We start from the raw sequence: 23,092 nt of genomic DNA, 5'->3' as shown, positions 1-23,092 counted from the left end.
GAGGGACATTAATATAACGTCCATGAGTGTTAGATGTAATGAAACCCGCGATATAGAATGGAGTCATTAGAGTAGTTACAAGATGCAGAGACGATGTAGTTGTGTGATCTAATACTGGTATCCTTATAAAATGTGGATGGACGTTTCCTCATGGTATTATACAGTGATCCTTTGGTTATGGTGTGTGTGTGTGTGTGTGTGTGTGTGTGTGTGTGTGTGTGTATTTTTTAGCATTGAATATTAGACCTTGAACCACCCCACCACCTACCTACCTCCCCCCCTCTGTCTGTCTGTCTGTCTCTCTCTCTCGTTACTTTATTTAGGTACTCTATAACACGCCACTCTGTCATATCATCATCATCATTATCACTGTCATCATCATTCAACCTTTTTATTCCGTTTCCAAGGTCAGGTTGAGGTGCGGATGAGTCGAGAAAACAAGGAATGAGAAATTACAAAATAGAGAGAACTGAATCGTGCAGATGCATCACATACGTTACCTTTAATGTGAAGGATTTGGGGCACACTGTTTCAACTGCTTGCCGTATAGGCTATGTAATAGTCCCCAGAGAGAGAGAGAGACACTGAAGACGGGAAGCTTTCATTACGGTAGAATGATCTCACCTTTTTATCATGATGTTCCTAGATGGGTTTATTGAGCTCTTATTGAAGGGTGGAGAACAGTGTCTGGCATCCCCTCCACTACGAAGGCCTCTTTTTTATTTCATTTTATTCGTGACGTCGCCATAGAGTAACATTTAGCTGAGAGGATTGTTGTTGTAGTTTTACTTTATGTTATTGTTGTTGTAACCTCAGGCTTAGGCTATCTGGATGTGAACCAAGTGGACTGCAGGAAACCATCCACTTCAAGTAGTGGTTCCCAGAGGTCTCTTGTTGATGCTGTATTGAAGGATTGTCTGTGTCGAGGTTGTGTGTTGAATGAAATGAGCTGTATTGAATAAAATAAGCCTAACAGAAACCTCTCATTGTGAAGAGGTTAGTAGTTGGTGTACAGTATGCTGTTCCACTCAAGTAATTTTTGAAAAGAAATCTTTTTGTTGAAAAAAAAAAAAATGCCATTATTTTTGTCACAATATGATCAGAAGAAAACTAAAAACTTGTGTTTGAATATGCAAATTATTTTTCATTAAATGTATAGTTCTAAAACCCAAGAACAGCAAGAAGAGTGTGCAGTGATTTTTACATTATATTAAGTGCAAGGTATTTTTTCTTCAGTGTGCAGCTTTAAGATCCAGCGAACATTATAAACATTTTGCAATGATTGGGAGTAGATGAGAAGTGGTTAATGAGAACAACACTAGTTAGGTAGACCAAAGCAATGACGTCCGCTGTGCTCCTGCGTCGCGAGGGCCCGGGTGTGTCCTGGGCCCCGGTGGAGTACCCGCCAAAGCCCTGCACTGCCATGCCTGCCCCACCCCCTTCCATGCCTGCCCCAACCAGTTCACCGTTCACTGCTTCCTGGCTCCCCGACAGCAAGAGTCTGGCCGCTCAGATTGCCAGCGTCATGCCAACACCACCAGAGTCACCGCCACCTGCCCGACTCTCCACCGCCACTCATGATGTACGTTACACTATGCTCTGTCCTCTGTAACTTGGCCTTAAATTACTATCAGTCCATTTTGAATGCTTAGCTGTGAAGGGATTAACACTAGAGTATGGTGCAGTACTATGTACGCTTGAACTTGGCCTCTAATTGTCCTTTTGAATTCATAGCCTAACTGTATATAATAAAGATTAGGCCTAGCTCAGATTGCCATTTTCCAAGCTTGAATGGTGAGCTTTAACAGAAATTAACCCCCTGTATGTAGTATCACTAAGAAGTGCAGCAGAAACAATTTACAGTACTGTACTTTCATTGCAGTGACATTGGTGGTAGGTAGTGGCGACCATCATCACTCTCTTGATGTAGTGTTGTCTATGTCTTCCTTCACCTTTACCATTCTTTTTCTGTATCTGCCCTCCTCTCTTCCTATTTCTCTCATCTTTCCTGTCACTTTTTATTATTCTTCTTTCCCTCTCAGGCAGCTTTACTTTGAGTGACAAGCATAATGGTTTCCTGTAAGCCAGGAAACCATTTACAGCATTGGGTGGTAACCATATAACCAACCCATACATGTTCCCTACGTGTCAGCAAGTGGTTTGGCAGGGGTTAGTGTCCCTTCTCATAAAATAACTACAGCAACTCAATGCTAAATGCCACCCCTTGCGGAATTATGGTGTCTGTCTATAGATAGATTGATAGCAGTGTCATTCTACAATTGATCCATTTAATATAAGCTGCAGAAGGACTGAATTAATATCACCTATAAGTTAATATAGATTTACAATCATAGCCATGGCTTGTCCTGTCATTGAGCTACATGAAATAATCAGTAAAAAAAATAATACAGTATGAATGTCTCATTTAAGTTAATACTGTATATATGCCAAGTTAATGTGGACATATTATAAAATTTTGAACCCCAACCAGCCCCACACTCACAATTCTATCTTCCTGGATCATACAATCCTCCCATATGTAGTAAAGGTACCCTGTCTTCAAGCTATCTCTGTAAGCAAGAATAACATTGTCTTGTGAAGTTTCCCTCTAAACCATCAAACCTTGGCTAGCATCATTAGAGGTCCAAGTTTTCCTTCAAAAATTTGAATTCCCAGTCGTATTTTCGCTGGTTTGTTTTGTTGATGTTCATGCTATGTTGATTAAACTACTGATCTTTTATGCTTTATTATAAAGTATATATTAATACTTTATGTACAGTAAGCTAACGTTAAAATAATGAAAAATTGCCTAGTAGAGTTCCACTGCTTCCATAAGACTAATTTGCCTTCTGCAGTCATTTGGCAATACTGAAATAACCGAGCTGCTTCTGTCGGTTAATGCAAACATTACTCAACTTCCCCTGTCCACTGAGGATGATGGTGGACTGCCGAAAAAAGATAACCTCAGCTTGCTGTCCATGGGGTTCATGTTTCTGATGAACCTGGTGCTACAACTACAACTACTATTATCCCCAATTTAAGGCGCCAGTACAATATAGATAAAGTTTTGAAATGCAATATTGTGTTGAGCAATCCCTGACTTAAATTGAAGACCGCCGTATATTAGCTGGGAATTCAGATAGGCCTACTTGGCTGAAGTGTGGAAAAAAATGTAAAAATAGCCTGTATCCAAACGTTAAAGGTTCACAACCAGCTGTGCATGTTTAACTGTATAATCCCTCAGATGATGACTCTTCCCTTGGTATGCAGTGTTGTTATGCATCATAAATACCAAATTCCTGTTGGAGATCTGAATACCATTCTCATGAACAGTGAAACAGCTTATGAATCCCAGCCCGAGAGGTCGTCTTGTACTGTAATTATCGTATATGTACAGTGACATCACATTTCAGTTTGGTTATGCTACTGCCAGGTGTTGATATACAACTTGGGAAAGACCAACTTAAGAAGTTAATAAAGTCTATATCTAACCCCTTAGGCTCAAAAAGTCTCTCTTATGGTGACTGTAATAATTTTGAGATGATAAGATTGCTGTATACTTAATGTGATGTCACTACTGAAGAGGTTGATAAAGCTAATAGAGAGGTTAGCTGTGTAATGAGATCAGTATTGTTGTATTGTATGTGTTAGTAGAGACCCTATAGTAAATAGAGAATGGAAACTTGTGTCACTGTGGTGTTTTTGTCACCCACTGAGCCATTTGTAATTTCAGCACCGTTAACTCACGTCATGTAAACGGTTACTTGATACCAAGTAGTTACCATATTATTGTAATATTGATCCATTGCAACATTTTCAGTCGAACTTTTTTCCCTCCCAAATTTGCTGTGATACCTCCAGATTTTTTTTTTTTTTTTTTTTTTTTTTTTTTTTAAATGAAAGATTTCACATGCAGAAGGAACAGTCACCTTACATCCTTTCAGTAAGCTGATATATTTAAATTGATATGTTTGTATATTTTGTTCATGATACTTCTAGCCAATTTTCTTCAGTGCCTGAAGAGACTTGTACCATAGTATTAAACCAAGCATACAAATCATGAGAGACTTACACGAGCAGTAGGCCAGCACAAGTTATGAAGTTGTCTGTCTACTGTTTACTATAGGGTCTGGAGTGTGTAGTTGTGTCCTTGTGATTTGCAAGACTGATGTTGCAGCATGTACAGTACCTGCTACTTCTGTGTCTTAGCCTCTTTCCTTTCCCAGTTCCTGTTCATCATTCCATGTCTCTCTCATCCTTTCCCCTTTGCTGTATTCTGTCACCTCCAGTTCCATTTTCTCTTTCTCAGCATTTCTATCTCTTCCTTCCTTTTCTGATCCTTGCTTCTCACCCTTATCCCTCTCCATCTGCTTTTTCTCTTTCTATCTCCTTGTAGTTCCTGCCCTGCCCCTTTCTTTTTCTCTCTTTCTTGCATCTCTACTTCTTCCAGTACCCTTACCCTGTTCCTGAGATTCCTTTCCCCTCCTTTCCTTTCCCTTTCTTTTTACTGCGTATACCCCCCATGCTTTTCCTGTCTTACGGTCTTTCATACCCCCCCCCCTCTCTCTCTCTCTCTCTCTGTTGCATTGCATCTTCCCCCTCTCTCTTCTGTCATCAGCCTTTATCTTCTTTCCTTGCTCCTTGCCTCCAGCTCTCCCTCAGACTCCTGCCCTCTGCATCCAAGTCACTTCAACCAATCATTATTGAAGTTGATTGAGGTGGTTGCACTACATATGGATTGGTTATTTGAATGTTATAATGGTGCATTGTATTTCCCTTCCTTGTTGCCCTTCAAGGCTTCACCTCCCTTGCTGTGCCCACAGTGTAACCATCTTTGGGCTTGGTGTGCAGTTTTGTTATGCACAGATGAAGTGATGTGAACAGATTTTGTATTGTTTTTCTCATTAGTCAGTGAATCAGTTTCATCCAAGACCAGTGAAGCATAACCAGAGGCTGAACTGGACCCATGTGGGTCTCAGGTGGCTTCATTTTTCTGTGATGTATGTACTGTATTCACCAAACCATAGGCAGATAATCACTTCCCTGACAGTTCCAGTATGGTAGCTTTGTTTATACATATGCTGATTGAAGGATAGCGTTGTGTTTACTTTGTGTTACTTTGGTTTTATTTTTGTGACTGATGGAGGTGTAACTAATTTTGTGAAGTTATTAACATGTACCCTTGTAGTGTCTACCAAAACATATGGTACTGCACTAATGTTTATTTTATACATAACATGCTGTATGTTTCCAGTAACCAGTCTTGTAACTGAACAGTCATGACTATCGTATGGCGTAATATGTTTGCTTGCAATAAGCGTTGGCACATGTCAGTATTTTGAAATGTATGTTGAACTTTGTTTGTAAATGCTAGTAATATCCTTAACCCACATATTAAATGTAACTCAGTACAGGACTGGACTGGACTATGTGTTCTTAATCTGCCTGTGATTACTGGTATATGTTTATCAAGCCAGCTGCTGAATATTTTAGTATGGTATAATAATTGTTTTTATTATTTTTTATAATAAATATTTTCCTTTTTTGCTTTAGCTCTCTGCTTTAAAATGCTTTTAAATAAAATTGAAATTTGCAGTATACTACCCCTGTGATCCACAGTATATGCTGTACATGTTTTTATTATTTATTAAAGGATCTTATAATGTTCCATAAAGGATTCATGCACTGTGTGCAATTGAATACTGTACAGTAAGTACAGTTTTGATATTATGATTTCTGGTGTTGGAGCAAACTAAAGTGTTTTGGTTCAGGGTGGTGTGGTTGATGATAGAACGAGACAGTTGGGGCTTCACAACCTGCTGCGTGTGTCCACTGCCAACACCGACCGCTACTGGCTCACTCGACAATGCTGCTACGTCTTCCACTGCCTCACACTCAAAACGAATTTCAACTACAAAGAAATACCAAACAAAGTAAGTTATGTTGTTATTCCTCTGGCACTACAATGCCAGGAGCTTTACGTAACTACCTTCAGCGAAATTACTAATGGTGATAACTAAACTGCTACTCACTTCAGAGCTGATTACAGTGATGAGAATGATAAATGCGAAGGAAGATGTAGTGCTGCCTACTTCTTCCTTCACCTTTATCATTCTTTTTATGTGTCAGCCTTCCTCTCCTCCTATTTCTCCCATCTTTCCTGTCATTTATTGTCACTCTTCTTTCCTTTTCAGGTGGCTTTACATTGAGTGACAAGCCCAATGGTTTGCTGTAAGCCAGGAAACCATTTACAATGCTGGGTGGTAACCACATAACCAACCCAAATGTGTTCCCTACTTGTCAGCTAGTGGGTTGGCGGAGGGTTAGTTCCTTTCCCCATAAAACAACTAACTCCAAGGCAAATGGCCACCCTGTACAGGATTATGGCACTGATTGTAGATAGATAGATAGATTGCTAATTAATCCCTTCAGTATGATAATATATAATTCTGTTTATTTTTGCCACCTTCATATGGTTACGGTGATTTTAGCAGATCTTACATTAAGGAGCTGGAATAAATCCCTTGTGATCACTTCACTACAAAGAGATTTTTCCTAAGCAGAATGAATTCAGATGCAGGAAGTAATATTAAAGTAAAAAAATTTTCATCATACTGCAAGAATTAATGACTTCTGCTGTATAATTTTTAGTTGTATTTAGAACAGTAATGTACAAAAGATCTCAGAACTTTTGAATTATTGTAATTATACTGACATGAAAATGTTATACCTCCCTCGTAAATAGCATTTCTATATGTAGGTATAATTCTTCCATTTGAACATAGCAGTGTGATATCAGGAACCTCCCCTGACATCATTGACAGGTAATAATCCAAGATGAGCGTGTGGTGGCAGCGCTGGAGCAGGTGGTGAATGAGGAGGCAGAGGAGGCTGGTGTGAGTGAGAACAGCCGGGCATACATGGCACTGCTGGCCAAACACACAGCACGTGCACACAAGCTACTCTCAGACATGAAGGCAGCTATATCCAGTACACTAATCAGGTTAGATTTAATTGTATTGTGGAACTTTTAAGGGATTTACCTACTTCACAATTTTATCCAAAGATTTCATAAAGCCACCACAACTCAAAGTCTTCACTGAACTAATTAGTGTCTCATGTGATGCAGGATATCTATGATATGTTCATTTCCCAGACTACACAACAAAGTGCATGCAGTATATGCACATTGCAGTTGGGGTGTGTATGTAACATCAACATGGCTTTCAGTCTGGCTGCTCATTTTATAGTATATATTGTAAAACTACCACTTTTTCAATATCCACCACCTGTATTGTTAGTGAAAGTAAGTGTACAGTAAGGTAAAAATTGTTTCATTATACAATACATGCAGTGTTTGATCATTCATTGGTTTGCAAGACCAAGAAATTGGTAATAAACTTGTGCACAGTGCACTGGAAATTTGATGGTTTTACATGTCTGTGGTAGGTGGAGGCACTCACCATCCACTCACTCAGTGTAGTACTGCTCTCAGGTGGCTGCCCTTTCCTCCCTTCCTTCTTTGCTCGTATGTTGTTCTTTCCTTAATTTTTTCCTCTTCCTTATGTTTGCGGGTGACTCTACACTGGATGACAAGCCAAATGGTTTCCTGTACACCAGGAAACCATTTACTTCAGTGGATGGTAACCATACAACCAAACTGTGGCACCTGGTGGTTTAGTGGGTAATTAAGGCGCTCCAACCAGATTGAGCCTGTGTCAGTTCTTATCCAAGGGGTGGTTGGGGTTTAATGCTCACGTAATGCCACCCAGGGATGAGTGAGGCTGGTCACTCTCATCTTAAATGTCAGGATCAACTTGCCTAGCTCTGGGCTTCTACACTTCTCATGAGGCAACACAGGTTTATGTGATGGATAGATGGACTTGCTGTTTCCAGGTATCTTCCTCATGCCCTGGTCCATTTCAGGTTGACAGGCTATGTCCTGTTTAAGGTGTTCAGTAACCTGCTAATGTCAGTGACGGTGCATGGTGGTCAGCAGGAGGTGATAGAGCGAGCGGTGCAGCGGGACACTCCTATCATCTTTGTGCCACTCCACCGCTCTCATGTGGACTACCTCTTTGTCACCTGGGTCCTCTTCAACCGCCAGATTGCGGCACCCATTGTGGCCGCTGGGGACAACCTGCGCATCCCTGTCTTTGGGTAGGTTGACATCAGTCTGTAGACTCTGTACAAGTTCAGTTCTTTTGATGGATTAGAATAAGTTATAGTTATCAGATGCCTTTTCTAATTACATTTTTTGCAGTGAAGTCCACAATAAATTGTGGAAAGTGTGCCAGTTATAATTCCAGTGCTACCCACAAAGTTGAGTTGCAAGTTTTGATCATAAACAAATCTTCTTGACTTGCTGGGCCCAGCCCTGATGTACAGTAATCTTGTTTATAGTAGCAGGTGTATAGGGAAAAAATTCTAATGCAGTATTTTGAAACTCATCCTAACCTAATAAAGGGGACTGTGTCTCCGGGATGCCTGAATTGCACATTTAGCCCATCGCGTTTCCTCTAAATCTCTGAAACTTACGACATTTAACTTTAAGTTTCTTTTTGGTTTAGGAAATCGGCAGCTTGAATGAGCCAACATCAGTTAAGATGTGGATGTCTGAAGACAAAATGCAACTTTAAATTAAACAACTTTTGGTGAGCTGTGTTTCTGGCTCATGACTTTGGAGTTAAGAGCATAAAGAAACACTAATTTTCCTATTTCAGAAGAACTCTGTAATGAAACAAGCAGCTGTTAAGGAAGATAAAGTGTTAATGCATGGAGAACTAAGTGAAAGAAATGATGACAAACTGCTATAAGTCATTCTAACTCATCCCTTGTTTTACTTTTTTTTTTCCCTTATGACCTTCACAGTAAACTGGAGAAAAAATTAACTATTAAAAGCTCTCTTGGTACCCAAAAATCTGATTTGCCAGGTTCCTCTAGTTCTCAGTATTATTTGTATGCAAAAAGTTGTGATGTTGTGGAATACATTCCTAACAACTCCTTTTGTCTGGTGAGTTTATAATCCATGCAACATTATTCTTCTTAGGAAAGATTTTTTTTTTAACTGGAGGAATTCCATTTAGCCTTTAATAATCCCTTCAGTTTGAGAGATCTGTTCTGAGTTTAATTTAATACAGTAGTTTGAAGGTAGGAAAAGAAAATAAATAAATAAATAAAGTGAATGGGTTAAAATGACTGTCTGTATGCACAGTATAATGTTTTTGCTGTAGGTGTCTGTTACGTGGTCTTGGCGGATTCTTCATAAAGCGTCGCCTGGACACATGTAAGAACCGACGTGATGTGTTGTACCGATCAGTGTTACAAACATACGTGACTCATGCACTGCAGGCCGGGTACAATCTCGAGTTCTTCATTGAAGGTGGACGCACTCGTACTGGCAAGCCATGCACTCCCAAGGGTAAGTAACGACACCATCAGTAACTATAGTTTTATATGCTCATCTTATTGATGTTATATTGTGCCTCCTTTTTATTCATTTCTTTATTTATTTATTCCTTATCCAATTCTGTTGTACCACTATATCACTACGCATCTTGATATAATAGAAAAGATAGTAACAAAATTTTGACTCTTGCTGTCATGCTGGAGAAATTTCTGAAGAATTGGACACGGTTCTTGCCATCTTCTCTATCTATCTCTTTATAGCCAGATGTCATAATCCCAAAATGGGTGGCTGTTTGTATTTGAGTTAGTTGTTTTACAGGGAGAGGCACTGACCCTCCCCCATCCCACTTGTTGACACGTAGGGAACATGTATGGGTTGGTGCGTTGCTGTAGAAATTTTCGAAGAGCTGGACGTGGTTAGCAAAAGTTCAACTACACAGCTTGTGTATAACCTTTAATATCCCCTTCCTGTATAGATCAAGACCGAGATTGAATAAGTGAATTCCTCTTAAATCGGTGCTTGGGTGCTGTCTAATTATTTCTTAGCAACCTGTTTGTCCAACTTGTATTGTGCATGAAAAAGTCAGAACTCCTTCCACTCAGTTTCTCAGATGAGTGGAATGTTGATGATGTGTTATATTGCAGGTGGATTGTTGAGTGTTATTGTTGATGCATACAGCAATGGCACTCTGGATGATGCCCTCATCATCCCCATTGCTATCAACTATGACAAACTCCTCGATGGCAACTTCATCCGGGAACAGATGGGACAGAGCAAAGTTAGTAACCAGACTCTAAACAGAATTAACAAGATGAGAATAATATAGATATCTTCTGACATAAGGAGTTAGTGTAATTTGCATATGGCATTAGATTTGGTTCAGGGGAAAAGGAAACTTAGGAAGATTCACAGAAAGTAGAGTAGTGACAAAGAAGTACTATATACTGTATTTATTTATTCTTTTAATTTGTTAAGTTTGTTGGCATCAGGTCCTGTCACAGAATGATGGTCTTATCGTAGGTAATTGACCAATTAAGGTAATGAGCTTCTGGACTTATGAGTGTCTCTGGTCATAGAATAGATGTTACAGCTCTATTCAAACACAAGTTTGGATATGTGGCTTGTTAAAGTAATTTAACTTATAAGTTTAAGAGCATTTTTTATGCTTACACATGATTATAATTTCTACTGCCTTTCCAGATCCCAGAATCATTCTGGGGAGCAGTACGAGCTATAATTAAGGTACTGTCCACAAACTACGGCCATGCAAGAATTGACTTTGGACAGCCATTCAGTTTAAGGGAGTTTATCCTTAATACAAAAGGCAGCATTGGTCCTCGCTTGGCCCATAGCCAGTCTAGGAATGACTCTCTGACTGGATGCACGCCGCCACTCTCCCCGTCCCCACACAATGAATTATCATCATTACCACTGGGCACAGCAGAGCCACAAGAGACTCACCCACAGGAACCTCTAGTCACAGAGAAGGGCCACCAGCGGTCTCTCTCCACCCCGTCTGTCAACAACCACCTCCCCCTGAAGCGAAAAATATCCAGTCCCTCCAGTGCAGTCAACTCCGTCACTCAGAACAACAACAAACTGACAGGTGCTCGCAGCAGCTCCTCACTCTTCGGGACAGAAGTGACTGAGGAGTATCGCTCACTTGTCAAATCGCTTGCAGTTCATATTGTCTATGGTAGGTCATTTTTTCACAGCCAAATGCTGTAGTTTGTAGTATAGTATGATAAGGATACTGAGGTTAAAAAGTGATCCACCAGCTATTCTGTAAATTTATGGTATAATGTAGTTAGTTCACCCATTTTTAACGTGACCATTTGGATTTGTTTTATAGGTATACATGAAGCTATAGAAGCATGGTGAAATTTTTTTTGGCCCATCTGATGGGGCCAGAATTTTGAGGGCTTGAATGATGAGTGATTGAAAGCATGGCCATTGAATTGGGCAAGCTTTGGCTGTCTCGATGTTGCTACTCCTCACCCTGCCCTAGGGTGGGAAAAGAGGTCTGGATGAAGATGATGATGATGATAATGTTAGTTCACCTTGTCACCATGATTTTATTCAGATTAGGAGAGCGCCCTGGTAGTAAAGGAGTTAGAGAAGTTGGTGTCTATCCCCTCAGGTTCAAAAACTTTATCTTGAGCATAATAAAATTGTTTGGTGATAGCAGAAATAAATGTTAAAATGTATTCTCAGGCTGAAGACATTGTTTTGTGTGATGGTAAGCTATTTTCTTACTTACAGATGCCGAACGATGTCAGGCCATAATGTCAACCAATGCTTTGGCTTGGCTTCTGTCATACGTATATCGTGATGGCGCCACCCTCACTATACTCACCCATGCACTCGACGCCCTCCAAGACTCACTCAGGACTAGGAAGAGGGATACTGGATTCTCTGGCCAGTCAAGAGACATTGTGCTGCATGCAGTAAGTGTGTTTGGCCAGTTAAAACAATAAGGATTCCTCTTATATAGACAGTTTTCTCTCTCTCTCTCTCTCTCTCCTTTTTTGCATCCCCCCTCTCCTTTTTTTTTCTACAGTACTGTATTAAGTCCTCAGTAAATTAAAGAAACAGTGCCTGTTCAAGTTCCATTGTTACCTCTGTTGTATCTAACACCTTCATTTTGAAAAGTCTACCCTTAGTCAATCAGTCTGTCATCTACAGTGCCTTGGAAACCCATGAACAGGTGATGGTCATGACTGAAGCATCTCCTGGCTACGTTATCCTCACATTCCTCTCCCATTCTATCAGACATTCTTCTTACTCATCCTCTTCTCTCTCCAATATACAGGCGGACCTCCACATTCACGGATTCAGCTTTCTTGGGTCTCACAGATTCACAAATTGCCCCTCTGTGGAGCCAAGATTCCATTCGTGGCCGCATAGTGTAGCAGTTCAGACGCTTGCGGGTCATTTTGCTCCAAACCAAGCCTGCACCAAACCACTGTTCTCCCGCGCTTCTCTGTCTCTCTCTTAGTCTGTGTCTTGTCATTGTCGCGATCACTTCACTGCCTCTACGCTGCCATGCCTAACCTTCCGTAATTTCATTATTGTGCCCAGTAATTGTGCTCTTACATGTTCAAAGGTAACAAGTTTATTGCTTTTCTATTAGGTGAGTGAATTAGCCCCCGATTGTGCGATTTACTTGTGATAACTTTGTCCCATGGGTGTGGGTGATTTGCGGCTGTAGAGGCATTTACAGGAGGGCACAACAAACATTCGTGGAAAATCCACATTCGCGGGGATCTGTGTCCCCTAACCCCCGCAGATGTGGAGGGCCACCTGTACTACTTTAAGCTGAATAAATTGTGTGGAGGTTTCAAGAATAAAATAAAAAGTACTTGGTACATCCTCAGATCAATGGGTTTAAGGTGTAACTGTATGAGCAAAGTGGAATATGATTACACTAAGACACCGAATAACTCCTCTGCCATTTTGGTTATACCCTGTAATGTTGAAGTAACATTGTGTTGTCATGCAGGTACATATGCTTGGAGCTGGGTTGGTGAGAGTAGAGCAGAGCCAAGAGCAGCCATCCAGCAACACACAGTCAGACATGTTCATCAAGCCAGTCACACTCCTGCCAAACATCATTGAGCTCAATTACTATGCCAGTGCTCTTGCTCCACTATTTGCTGTTGATGCTATTGTTGGTGAGTGGCCCTGTCCCCATAGGTGTGATCGTTATTTAATGAAACTTCAGGAAACTGAAAGAACTGAGCCATTGCTTCATTCCAGTACACTAATACTGTAGTCTTATCTAGATTGTATTTGTGGTTTAGTATACCCCCACTTAGATTGACGGTCTAGCCTTGTGTGTTGGTGTGATCCCCAGGAGGTGGCTGTTTATACATAAATATGAACATATATAATGTACAGTATATATTTAGTGTATATATACCGTATATTTTTTAGGGGGATGTCTGACACGAAAATATTGGCATTCTGATATTAAAAAGTTCAGTTTCATTGTAAAAGTGCAATAACATGATTCCTAATGACCCCTCTGTTTGTTGCAACGTAGATGGAGGTTTGAAAGTGTTAGAATGGTAGGTAGATGACTTTAACATTTGTTGTGATAATGTACTTAGTGCTGATATTCTTATTGTTTTTCCAGTTACAAGTTTGCTGTCGCTAGTTGATTGTGATCTGTGGAGCTACAAAGACTGTTTGCCAGACTGTGTTGTTGACAGAGAAAAGGTAAGGTTGAGAGACCACTCCATGATTCATGTCATTACAACCTGCAATTCAAAACAGACAGGATGTGTTCCAAGATACCACAGCTTTTATCTTACAGTTGGTGCTGGTAGTTGGGAGAAACTGACACCTCAGTTTCATATGTAGCATTGAAACAACAATATAGCTGTTATGGACAAGTTTTCTGTAATTTACTCAGGACTTCATAGTGAAAAAGAACATGGAAATGGGTAGCTTTTAATGAACACACACTGAATACTGATTTGTGGTTCATGTGCCAGAAATAATATGACAGTGGCTGGATTTCACAGCACTGAATTGTTTTACATGAATTATACCCATTTATGTAAGGATTGTTAATTGTGGAGTGTCCAAGTTGGGTCAAAACTTCTTTACCTTATGAATAAATAGCTTTTGCATAGGTGGGTGTATTTCTTTTATAATGTGACAGTCATCCCTCTTTCCATAAAGTAATGGATGGCATAAGAGACAATGGTACCTCTTCTTCAGTGATCAGTTTTGCATATTGCTTTATATCCTCTTGTACAGTACTGAGTTAAAATATGTCAGTACTAGAAATATATAAGTAGCCTGAAAGAGAAGATCAGGGCGTAATGAGCATGAGGAAGTAGTAGTAGTAGTACTAGTAGTTGTTCCCTAGGCAGTCCGGCTGAACAGCCCCTGAGTCCCTAAAGAAGGCCACGGCCAAGGAAGTGATGGAGCAATGTGTTATTGATTTGGTTGTGATTGAAGATGTTAAGAGAAATACAGTACTCCAAGATGGTTTGGCCATGTGGGGAGGATGGAGAAAGAGAGACTGACAAGGAGTGTATACGAATGAGGTGGAGGAGGGAAGGGGGAGACCAAAGATGAAATGAAGGGATGGAGTGGAGAGATATTTGAGAGAGGAGGGTGTGAGAAGGTGATTAACCAAATGGCAGATGATAGGGTGACATGTAGGCAGTGTATTTATGGCCACCCCATAAGGGACTGGGACATCTGGCTGTTGATAGAAAGAATAAGTATAATAAATTGTGAAGAAATGCCACCTAGAATATGATAATATGGGACAGTTGTTGGTATGGGATTGGCTGTTTCTGCTTGTACTAAATAACATGACTTTCAGGTGATGCGTCGAGGGTTGCGTCTGGCCAAGCTGCTGCAGTATGAGTTTGTGTTGGTGCCACCATGTGGCTCCCTCACCATACGTCTCAGCCAGGCCATCGATAACCTAATGGACATGGGATTCTTGCAAGATGTCGGGGTTAGTCTTTATCCTCAGTGGGTTGCTTATGTCCTATATTTTGCATTATTTAGTTATCTGCAGATAAGTTTATTCATCTTTCAGACTTTCTGATATGGAGGGGCTAAATTGTTAATGTAGCCTAACTGAATTGGAATGAAATGAATCTGCATATCCTGTGAAATACATATAGGGATTGCTTAGTTAGGAATGCTAAAGTGGTGTGTGGTGTGGCAAGAGTAACAACAAAGAAGAAAGGTACAGCATGGTGGGATAATGAGGTTAAGAGAGCAATGGGGGAAAAGAGGAAAAAGTGGCTAGAGTGGTTACAGAACAGGGGTTCAATTGAAATAAGAACTGAATGTGTTGCGAGCAAGAAGCACGTAAAGAAACTAGTGAAGAGGAAAAGGGAGGGGGTAATTGATGATCTAGGAAGAAAAATGAGTGCAAACTACTGGTACTTTGAAAATAGGAAGTTATTCTGGAAAGAGGTGTGAAAATGTAAAAGTGACAATGGAAAGAAATGTGAAAGTGTGAAGGATGTAAATGGTAGATTATAACCCATGGGGATGAGGTAAGGACCAGAACCAGATGGAAAGAATATTTTGAAAGCCTGATGAATGGGAATAGAGAGAACAAAGCAGCTGTAAACATGATCAGTTTTGGGGGTGTGCGGAGAAGGAATGCAGTGGCAGGTGAAGAACACTGTGAAGCAGAAAAATGGGAAAGCAACAGGGGTTGATGAGGTGTATGCAGAGATAGATTAAGTGTAATGGAGAGAGCAGAATGAAATGCTTGTTGCAGATATGTAAGAAGGCATGGCTGAGTGAAACTGTTCCAGCAGAGTGGAAAAAGGCTGTGATTGTACCCCTGTACAAAAATAAAGGCGAGCGAAGTGATTGCAAGAAATATCGTGGCATAAGTTTATTGAGTGTTATAGGGAAGGTATGTGGAAGAATTATTTTAGAGAAAGTAAGAGAGATCTCAGAAGTCATAGTGAGTGATGAACAGGATGGCTTTAGAAGTGGCAGAGGATGTGTGGATCAAATATCTGCAGTGGGACAGGGGTGGAGAAGGCTTGTGAGAAGGAGTAGTGTTTAAGGCATCTGTAGACCTGGAAAAAGCATACAACAAAGGAGACAGAGAAGGATTGTGGAAGGTTTTGCACATGTACGGTGTAGATGGTAAGCTGCTAGGTGCTGTCAAGAGTTTGTATGTTGGTAGTGAGAGGTATGTGTAAGGGTAAAAGGGCATCTAAGTAAATGGCTCATGATCAGTGTGAACATGCAACAAGGTTGTTTGATGTTCCCATGGTTGTTCAATACATATATGGATGGGGTGATGAGGGAAGTAAAAACACTTGTAATGGAGACGGGGATGGCATTGGTAATGAATGGTGATGGATGGAATATCTCAGATTTGTTGTATGCTGATGATGCAGTGCCACTTGCAAATACCAGACAAGAGCTTGGTAGACTAGTGCAGAGTTTTGCTGATGTCTGTGAGCGTTGTGCCTTGAGAGTTAATGTAGAAAGGAGTAATGTGATGGTAATCGAAAGAGAAGGTGACTCCCAGTGTGATGTTGCAGTGAATGGAGAAAGCCTGGAATTGGTGAGAGTTCAAATAATTGGGTGCAGTGATAGAAAAGAGAGGAAAATGTGCAAAAGAAGTGGAAAGTAGAGTGACAAGGAGGGAAAGTAGCTGGTGCCATGAAAGACATGATAAGAAACAGAGGCTTGAGTGTTGCAGCTGCGCGAGGCTTACATGAAGGAGTGTTAGTGCCAACTTTAACATCTGGATGTGAGGCTATGGTGTGGCATGCAACTGGAAAGTCAAGAGTGAGAGCAGTGGAGATGGAACTGCTGAGGAATGTATTGTATGTGGATTACAGAGAGTGGATAGGATACGAAATAATGTGATTCTTGAAAGATGTGGAGTGAGGAAGTCTGTGGACACCAAAATCGAAGAGAGTGTACTGAGATGGTATTGTCATGTGGAGAGAATGGATAATAATAGTTTAAAAAGTATATTGAGCGAATTTGAAGGAAGGAGAAGGCGAGTTAGGCCAAGGAAAATTTGGAAGGATATGGTAGATGAGTGTGTGAGGAAGAGAAGTATGGAAGTCAGTGAGGCTAGGGGACTGACAAGAGATCGAGCTGGTTGGATAAATGTTTTGAGATGTGCGTGATCAGTGATTTGGCACCCCGTTTTAAAGTGACAGCATTTGGATTGACTCAGTTGGATACATTTGTGTGAAGCCACAGAATGTGGTGAATGTTTCTGGCGTATCAGATAGAGCCAGGATTCTGGGGGCTTGAATAATGAGTGAATGGAAGCGTGGCCCATTTGAGTGGGCAACATGGCCTGTCTGGACGTTGCTACTCCTCACCCTGCCTTAGGGTGGAAAAGGAGGTCTGGATGATGATGATGATGAACTCTGTATTAGGTGTTGATAAACCTACAAATGATTGAAAAAAAAAAAAAAAGTTGCACAAGAAGACACTGGTAATAATAATAATAATAATAAAAAAAAAAGCAACTCTTGACAGGCTCTGTAATTATCAACTGTTCCTCCTGACTCATACAAAACTTGAGACATCAAAGCTTGGAACAAACTCTATATGAATTAGTGGTCACTGTTATATTCAGTGAGTGTTTCACTCTCATCTTAAATGTCAGGACCAGCTGCCTAGCCCCGGGCTCCTGTGCTCCTCATGGGATTGGATGATGGATAGATGGATGGAAAGAAAGAAAAAAACTATTTCTGAACTTCTTTGCATGTATCTGAATGTGAACAGGGTGGAACTTTTGACTGATTGTATCATACACTTTTTATATGTACACAATATTTTCAGCGAGTCACTAATAGCAGATGGTCTGAGGACTCCGATGACTCTGATGATACAAGTTACACCCATCAATACAAATTGGTGCCATCTTCTTCAACCCTGGAGGTGATTGGTGCATGGCAGGGGATGCTGGCACCTATGCTGGACGCATATTATCACACTGCACGCACTCTCACTCAGCTGGTGGGAAAGCAGATGTCAGACAAGGAATTCATTCAGAAGGCACAGAGTCGCATGGTCTCACTCCTGGAGAAAGGCTGTCTGAGATATGGTAAGTCAGTGATGCTTTCCTTTATCATAGTTAACCTTTGTGAGCTGGGAGTCTTCACTGAATGAAATCATCATGGAAGAGCCAGAGTAATTTTAGCAGATGCCTGACAAGAGTTTATTCAGAAGGCACAGAATTACATGGTCTCACTCCATGAGAATGGATGTTTAAGATACAGTGTTACTTTTACTTTTTTTCTCACAATGTCATAATTAATCCTTTGGAGGTGGGTTACTTCACTTAATTAAATCACAATGCAGTAACCAGAATAAATATGCTGGTGAAAAGTTTATCCATCAGCCACATACTAGACACTATGATGATGCCTACATGCTATGACACTGATATAAATGGGCAGCTTTGGATAAGAAATTTTCCATCTTTGAAGTTTCTTAGTGGTTGGTGGGGGCACTCACGATCCACTCATTCAGTGTAGTGCTGCTGTCAGGTGCCTGCCTTTCCTCGCTTCCTTCTTTCCATCCTTCCATCTTTCCTCTTCTATCTTTCTTTCCTTCATTTATTCCACTTCCTTCTGTCTACAGGTGACTCTACACTGAGTGACAAGCCAAATGGTATCCTGTACAGCAGGAAACTATTTACTACAGTGGATGGTAACCATATAACCAAATAATGGTGCCCAGTGGTTTAGTAGGCAACTAAGGCATTCTAGTCAGAGTGAGTCAGGTCAGGTTTATATCCAAGGAGTGGTTGGGGTTTATTGCTCACATAATGCCACTTAGGGATGAGTGAGGCTGGTCATTCTCATCTTAAATGTTAGGACCAGCTTGCCTAACCCCAGGCTGCTATGTTCCTTATGGAGTAACACTGGATATTGCATGAATGAATGAAGTTCATGCATGAAGTATGATGTAAGGGTACTGTTTTAATTTAATTTTTGTTATAGGTGGGGCGCTCACCATCCACTCATTCGATGTAGTGCTGCTCTTGGGTGTCTGCCTTTCCTCTCCTCTCTCTTTTCCTTCCTTCCTCTTGTGTCTTTCTTTACTTCATTCTTTCCTTATCCTTCTGCCTACAGGTGACTTTACACTCCCTCTTTTGTCTTTCTTTCCTCCATTCTTTCCTGTTCCTTCTGCTTGTGGGTGACTCTACACTGAATGACAAGCCAAATGGTTTCCTGTACACCAGGAAACCATTTACTGTGCTGGGTGGTAACCATGTAACCAAATTATGGTGTGTGGTGGTTAATGGGTAATTGCTGTGATCCAGTCAGATTGAGCTGGTGAAGGTTTATATCCAAGGGGTGGTTGGGGTTATTGCTCACGTAATGCCACTCAGGGATGAGTGAGGCTGGTCACTCTCATCTTAATTGTCAGGACCAACTTGTCTAGCCACGGACTTCTACACTTCTCATGGGGCAACGTAGGATTGGATGATGAATGAATGAATGACAGCAGCGGGCTTCAGTGTTACACATACTGCCAAAATCAGGTTTTAGTATTGTTTGTTTATCCCAAGTGTACAAAGATCCTTAACCCTTTTCAGATCAGTTGATGTCCACAGTCAGGTTGGAGAGTGGATCTGAATAGCAACCACAGACTGATTCCAGCCATATACTGAAATAAGGCATATTTAATTTCATGCAGCCATTATTTTAGTATTCAAGTTGTGGGATTGGCCCAGATCCCTCAGGTGAAAAACAGTTTGACTATACAGTAATAAATCTCTCATCTCCACAGGTGAAAGCATATGTGTGGATCCCATCAAAAACGCTGTCAAGATGTTTGAGAATGAAAACATTGTGGAAAGTTATGCCCAGAACAGCATCCAACTCCTGTACCTCAGCCATGAGTGTGACTCAGAGGAAGGCTTGGCACCATTCATCAGTGAGATTGATAGTTATAGATCATAGTCTCCATAGTGTCCAGGATCTCACTTCACTTTTATAGGGTTGTATTCAAAGTGGCTCTAGTGATTTTATAATACCTTTTCCTTAGTGTTTTTTATTCTGCATATTGTACCTTAGTATTCTCTTTTATATTATTGATGCAAACTGTGTTGATGTTATAACAATGTAAATAACATATAAGAGATTGTTAGGGTGTAATGTACTAAATTAATTGCTATGGGAAAGGTAGTACAAAGGCACCTCTGCCACATAAAATGCAGCTCCTAGTCTCATAGGCAGGTGAGAGGTCAGTGCTATACCCATTACAGGTCGTCCTCATTTTATGCTGGGTAAATGTTCCAGAGTATCATAACTTTACCACACGGTTGGTGCTTTAAACAAGGGTAATTGGTAAATCAGCTTTATCAAGATAAGGTAAAGATGGTAACAAATGCCTTGAAGTGCTTACACACTGTGCTCTTCTCCCTGATGTGGGTCATTGAGCCTGTGGTGAATTATTTACCCACTGTACTGGGATACAAGGCTGTTGCATCAGTAAGGCTACCAAAGTTACCTCCCCTGTGTTACCCTAGATACTCAGTTTGCCCACCAACTCAAAGAGTTGAGTGGTACCAGCTGCTTGCACCAGGAGTTGAACCCAGGTGCCAATGGGTTGGCAGTTTTGTAGCTAGCAGTGCTAACCACTCAGCGACTGCAGAAGTAATAGCTGGGAGCTGAAGAGTTAAGATCAAACAACATTAAAAAAAGCAACATATAATGAGGACTTACTATATCATTAATGAACTGAATGTGTTTATACTATATCAGTACAGTCCTGTATATACAGTACTGTAATTAATGGGCAAAGACCTTGTACATCTTTAAATTATTGGGTTCATCTATGTACATGTACTTGTACTTCTTTTGCAGTAAACTCTGACCATTTGTAGATAATGTCTCAATTACAGAATATAGTCTTATTGCTGTACAGTCCCTGAACTCAAATTGCATCATCTTGGAGATAGCAGAAGTATGTTTTCCTGTATCAGTATGGTATAGCAGAAGTATGTTTTCCTGTATCAGTATGGTGATATACCGGTAGTTTTTTTTTGTCTATTCTTACTAAAGCCTGAATATTTTATTTGGATTTGGGGAGATCTTTTATAGTGAGGCTTGCTTTAGCTCTGTCACTACAAATACTTTCTCTTAAATTCAGAAAGTTATCCAGACTGAGCAAGAATGAAATACAATACTACGTCAACAGACTGAAGGAAAGGCATATTATTGAGGGTGGTCTGAGTTGGAAGGAGGGCAGAGAATATTAAGAGGTAGTAGGCAGTATAAATCACTAAAGAAGTGCCACAATGCCTCCAAAGCCACCTAAAATGCAGCCCAGAATGTTGATGCATGACACCCACCTAGTTTGTGTATTGTCACCCACTTTCATCATCCATAATTATGTGGCAGTGTGTTGCTGCAATTCTGTTGGTAACAAAGGAGAGAATAGTGGAATAAAAATACAAAAAGGGACACCCTTCATTTGTCACTTATTATTGTATTTATCATTATTAGTAGTAGTATTTATTTTTTTGAAGTATACCATAGTACATTGATTGGGTACAGAGAATACCTGCAGCAGGGAATCATGCAGGGAAATGCTAAATGTGATAGCATTGCAACCCCGCTGTAAAGTCTTGTTTAATTGTATGGTTTTATGTCCTTGTTAAAACTTAAATAGTAAAGAGATTGGAAGTGAATCAGTTTTAGTGACTGATGTTGTTTGTGCATACTGGTTGCTGATACAGTACTACTGTATAGGAAGGTAGCAAAGTGAGTGTATGTGATATTTATGACACCAGAACATGTCAATCCTCATTTGTTCATTTGTGTACTGGTTCCTGATGTTGCTGTATAAGGAATTAATGAAGTGAGAGTGTGTGAATATGTATGATGCCAGTCCAAATCATATGCTCTTTCGTTTGACCAAACATCTAATTGGTTTCTGAAATTTTGTAATGCTTCTACCTTAGTGGTTTATGTTGCATATCACACTTTAATAATCTCCTTGTACTGTATGTTATTGATGCAGTCTGTATTGTTATGAAATAGATATTGTACATAGAGGGGAAGCTAAGATGTAACTTGAAAAATAAACTGCTATGGTAGAGGTATTACAAAGTGTCCTGTGCCACCTAAAATTTGGCTGTAGTATTTCGTTTCCATATTCAGCCATCTTTGTAGCTTTCTTTATATTTAGGTATGCTCAGAGGTGTACCGTATTGCAAAAGTATAATCAGCAATATTTTGAGGGGGAGAGTTACAGTGTGCATCCATCCATCCATCAATCATTTAATCCTACGTTGCCCCATGAGGAGCGTAGGAGCCCGGGGCTAGGAAAGTTGGTCCTGGCATTTAAGATGACAGTGAATACAAAGTTTAATTTGTTCAGGTATGTTTGTCTTTTTGTGTTAATATGAGTACCTGGCTAATCCTTTGGCAGTAGATGTACAAAAATTTACATGTGTCAGCTTTAAACCAATGAGTCTGAAGACACAGTTTTTACATTAATCATTCTGTTGTCCAGTGATGTTACTCAGCTTAAGAGAGCATGTTGTAGTGAAATGGTTAAGGAAGGCAGTATGAAACCCTTTCCACTTGAAAAGCCTTTGAAGCTGAATATAATCATCTGGCAAGTTTAAACTAGGATATACATCATAGGACTGAAGGGGTTTAATAAGGAATATTTATCAGTACACAATAATATTAGGCATACTTTATTTCATTTTGATGTCTATGACTTTGTTGAATTCAGATGTGTTCAACTCTCATTTGTTTAGTGTTTCCAGACACTGTACACTCATACCTATTACTGTAAACGTTGGTTGTTGGTGTATAGTTTGAAACTACCATTAGTGTTTGGTACCGTAGCCATTGTATACTAGATCGGAAGCTGTTGGAATTACATTATTGATGTGATTGAGATTTCCCTGAAAGTAGAAAAACACACTGCATAACTTTGCTTAATATAATTGGATGTTAACAGAATTGACCCAGGCAGTAGTACATATTGTACTGGAAGTTTATTACAGTATGCTGTACAAGCATAATAAGCACAGGACCTTTGTTTATTAAGTAAAGGTATCCAGCTTTGCAGTGCTGAGAAAACTAAGGTGGCAACTTGAGGCAGGCTTCAGTGATGTTATATTGGAGCTTTAACAGTTTTATTTATTGATGTAATTTTGATGAGGATCTAGTCAGT

The 23,092-nt window shown here is 40.2% G+C and overlaps 1 protein-coding gene across 2 annotated transcripts in view; it reads left to right on the top strand.

Annotated features, from left to right (window-relative positions):
• The window catches only part of mino (glycerol-3-phosphate acyltransferase mino), an 86,104-nt gene extending 65,417 nt beyond the window's left edge, over nt 1–20,687 (top strand). Inside the window, exons 1-13 of one of the 2 annotated variants that reach the window (XM_080268205.1) lie at nt 1,237–1,582; nt 5,772–5,933; nt 6,825–7,003; nt 7,927–8,160; nt 9,234–9,421; nt 10,054–10,187; nt 10,610–11,105; nt 11,672–11,856; nt 12,912–13,083; nt 13,548–13,630; nt 14,754–14,891; nt 17,726–17,990; nt 19,685–20,686. In XM_080268205.1, coding sequence (XP_080124331.1) covers nt 1,340–1,582; nt 5,772–5,933; nt 6,825–7,003; nt 7,927–8,160; nt 9,234–9,421; nt 10,054–10,187; nt 10,610–11,105; nt 11,672–11,856; nt 12,912–13,083; nt 13,548–13,630; nt 14,754–14,891; nt 17,726–17,990; nt 19,685–19,857 — 2,652 coding nt within the window. In that variant the 5' untranslated portion in view covers nt 1,237–1,339 and the 3' untranslated portion in view covers nt 19,858–20,686. Of the gene's footprint in view, nt 1–1,236; nt 1,583–5,771; nt 5,934–6,824; nt 7,004–7,926; nt 8,161–9,233; nt 9,422–10,053; nt 10,188–10,609; nt 11,106–11,671; nt 11,857–12,911; nt 13,084–13,547; nt 13,631–14,753; nt 14,892–17,725; nt 17,991–19,684 lie in introns of those variants that run through there. The other variant, XM_080268204.1, reaches the window with a different exon arrangement.
• The last annotated feature ends 2,405 nt before the right edge of the window (nt 20,688–23,092 follow it).

This window comes from Coenobita brevimanus, chromosome 26 (assembly GCF_032717465.1).
Source record: "Coenobita brevimanus isolate Jiangsu-jjx chromosome 26, ASM3271746v2, whole genome shotgun sequence".
Taxonomy (NCBI): Eukaryota; Metazoa; Arthropoda; class Malacostraca; order Decapoda; family Coenobitidae; genus Coenobita; species Coenobita brevimanus.
Note: the sequence above shows the minus strand (reverse complement) of the source record. Positions and strands in the feature narration are given on the sequence as shown.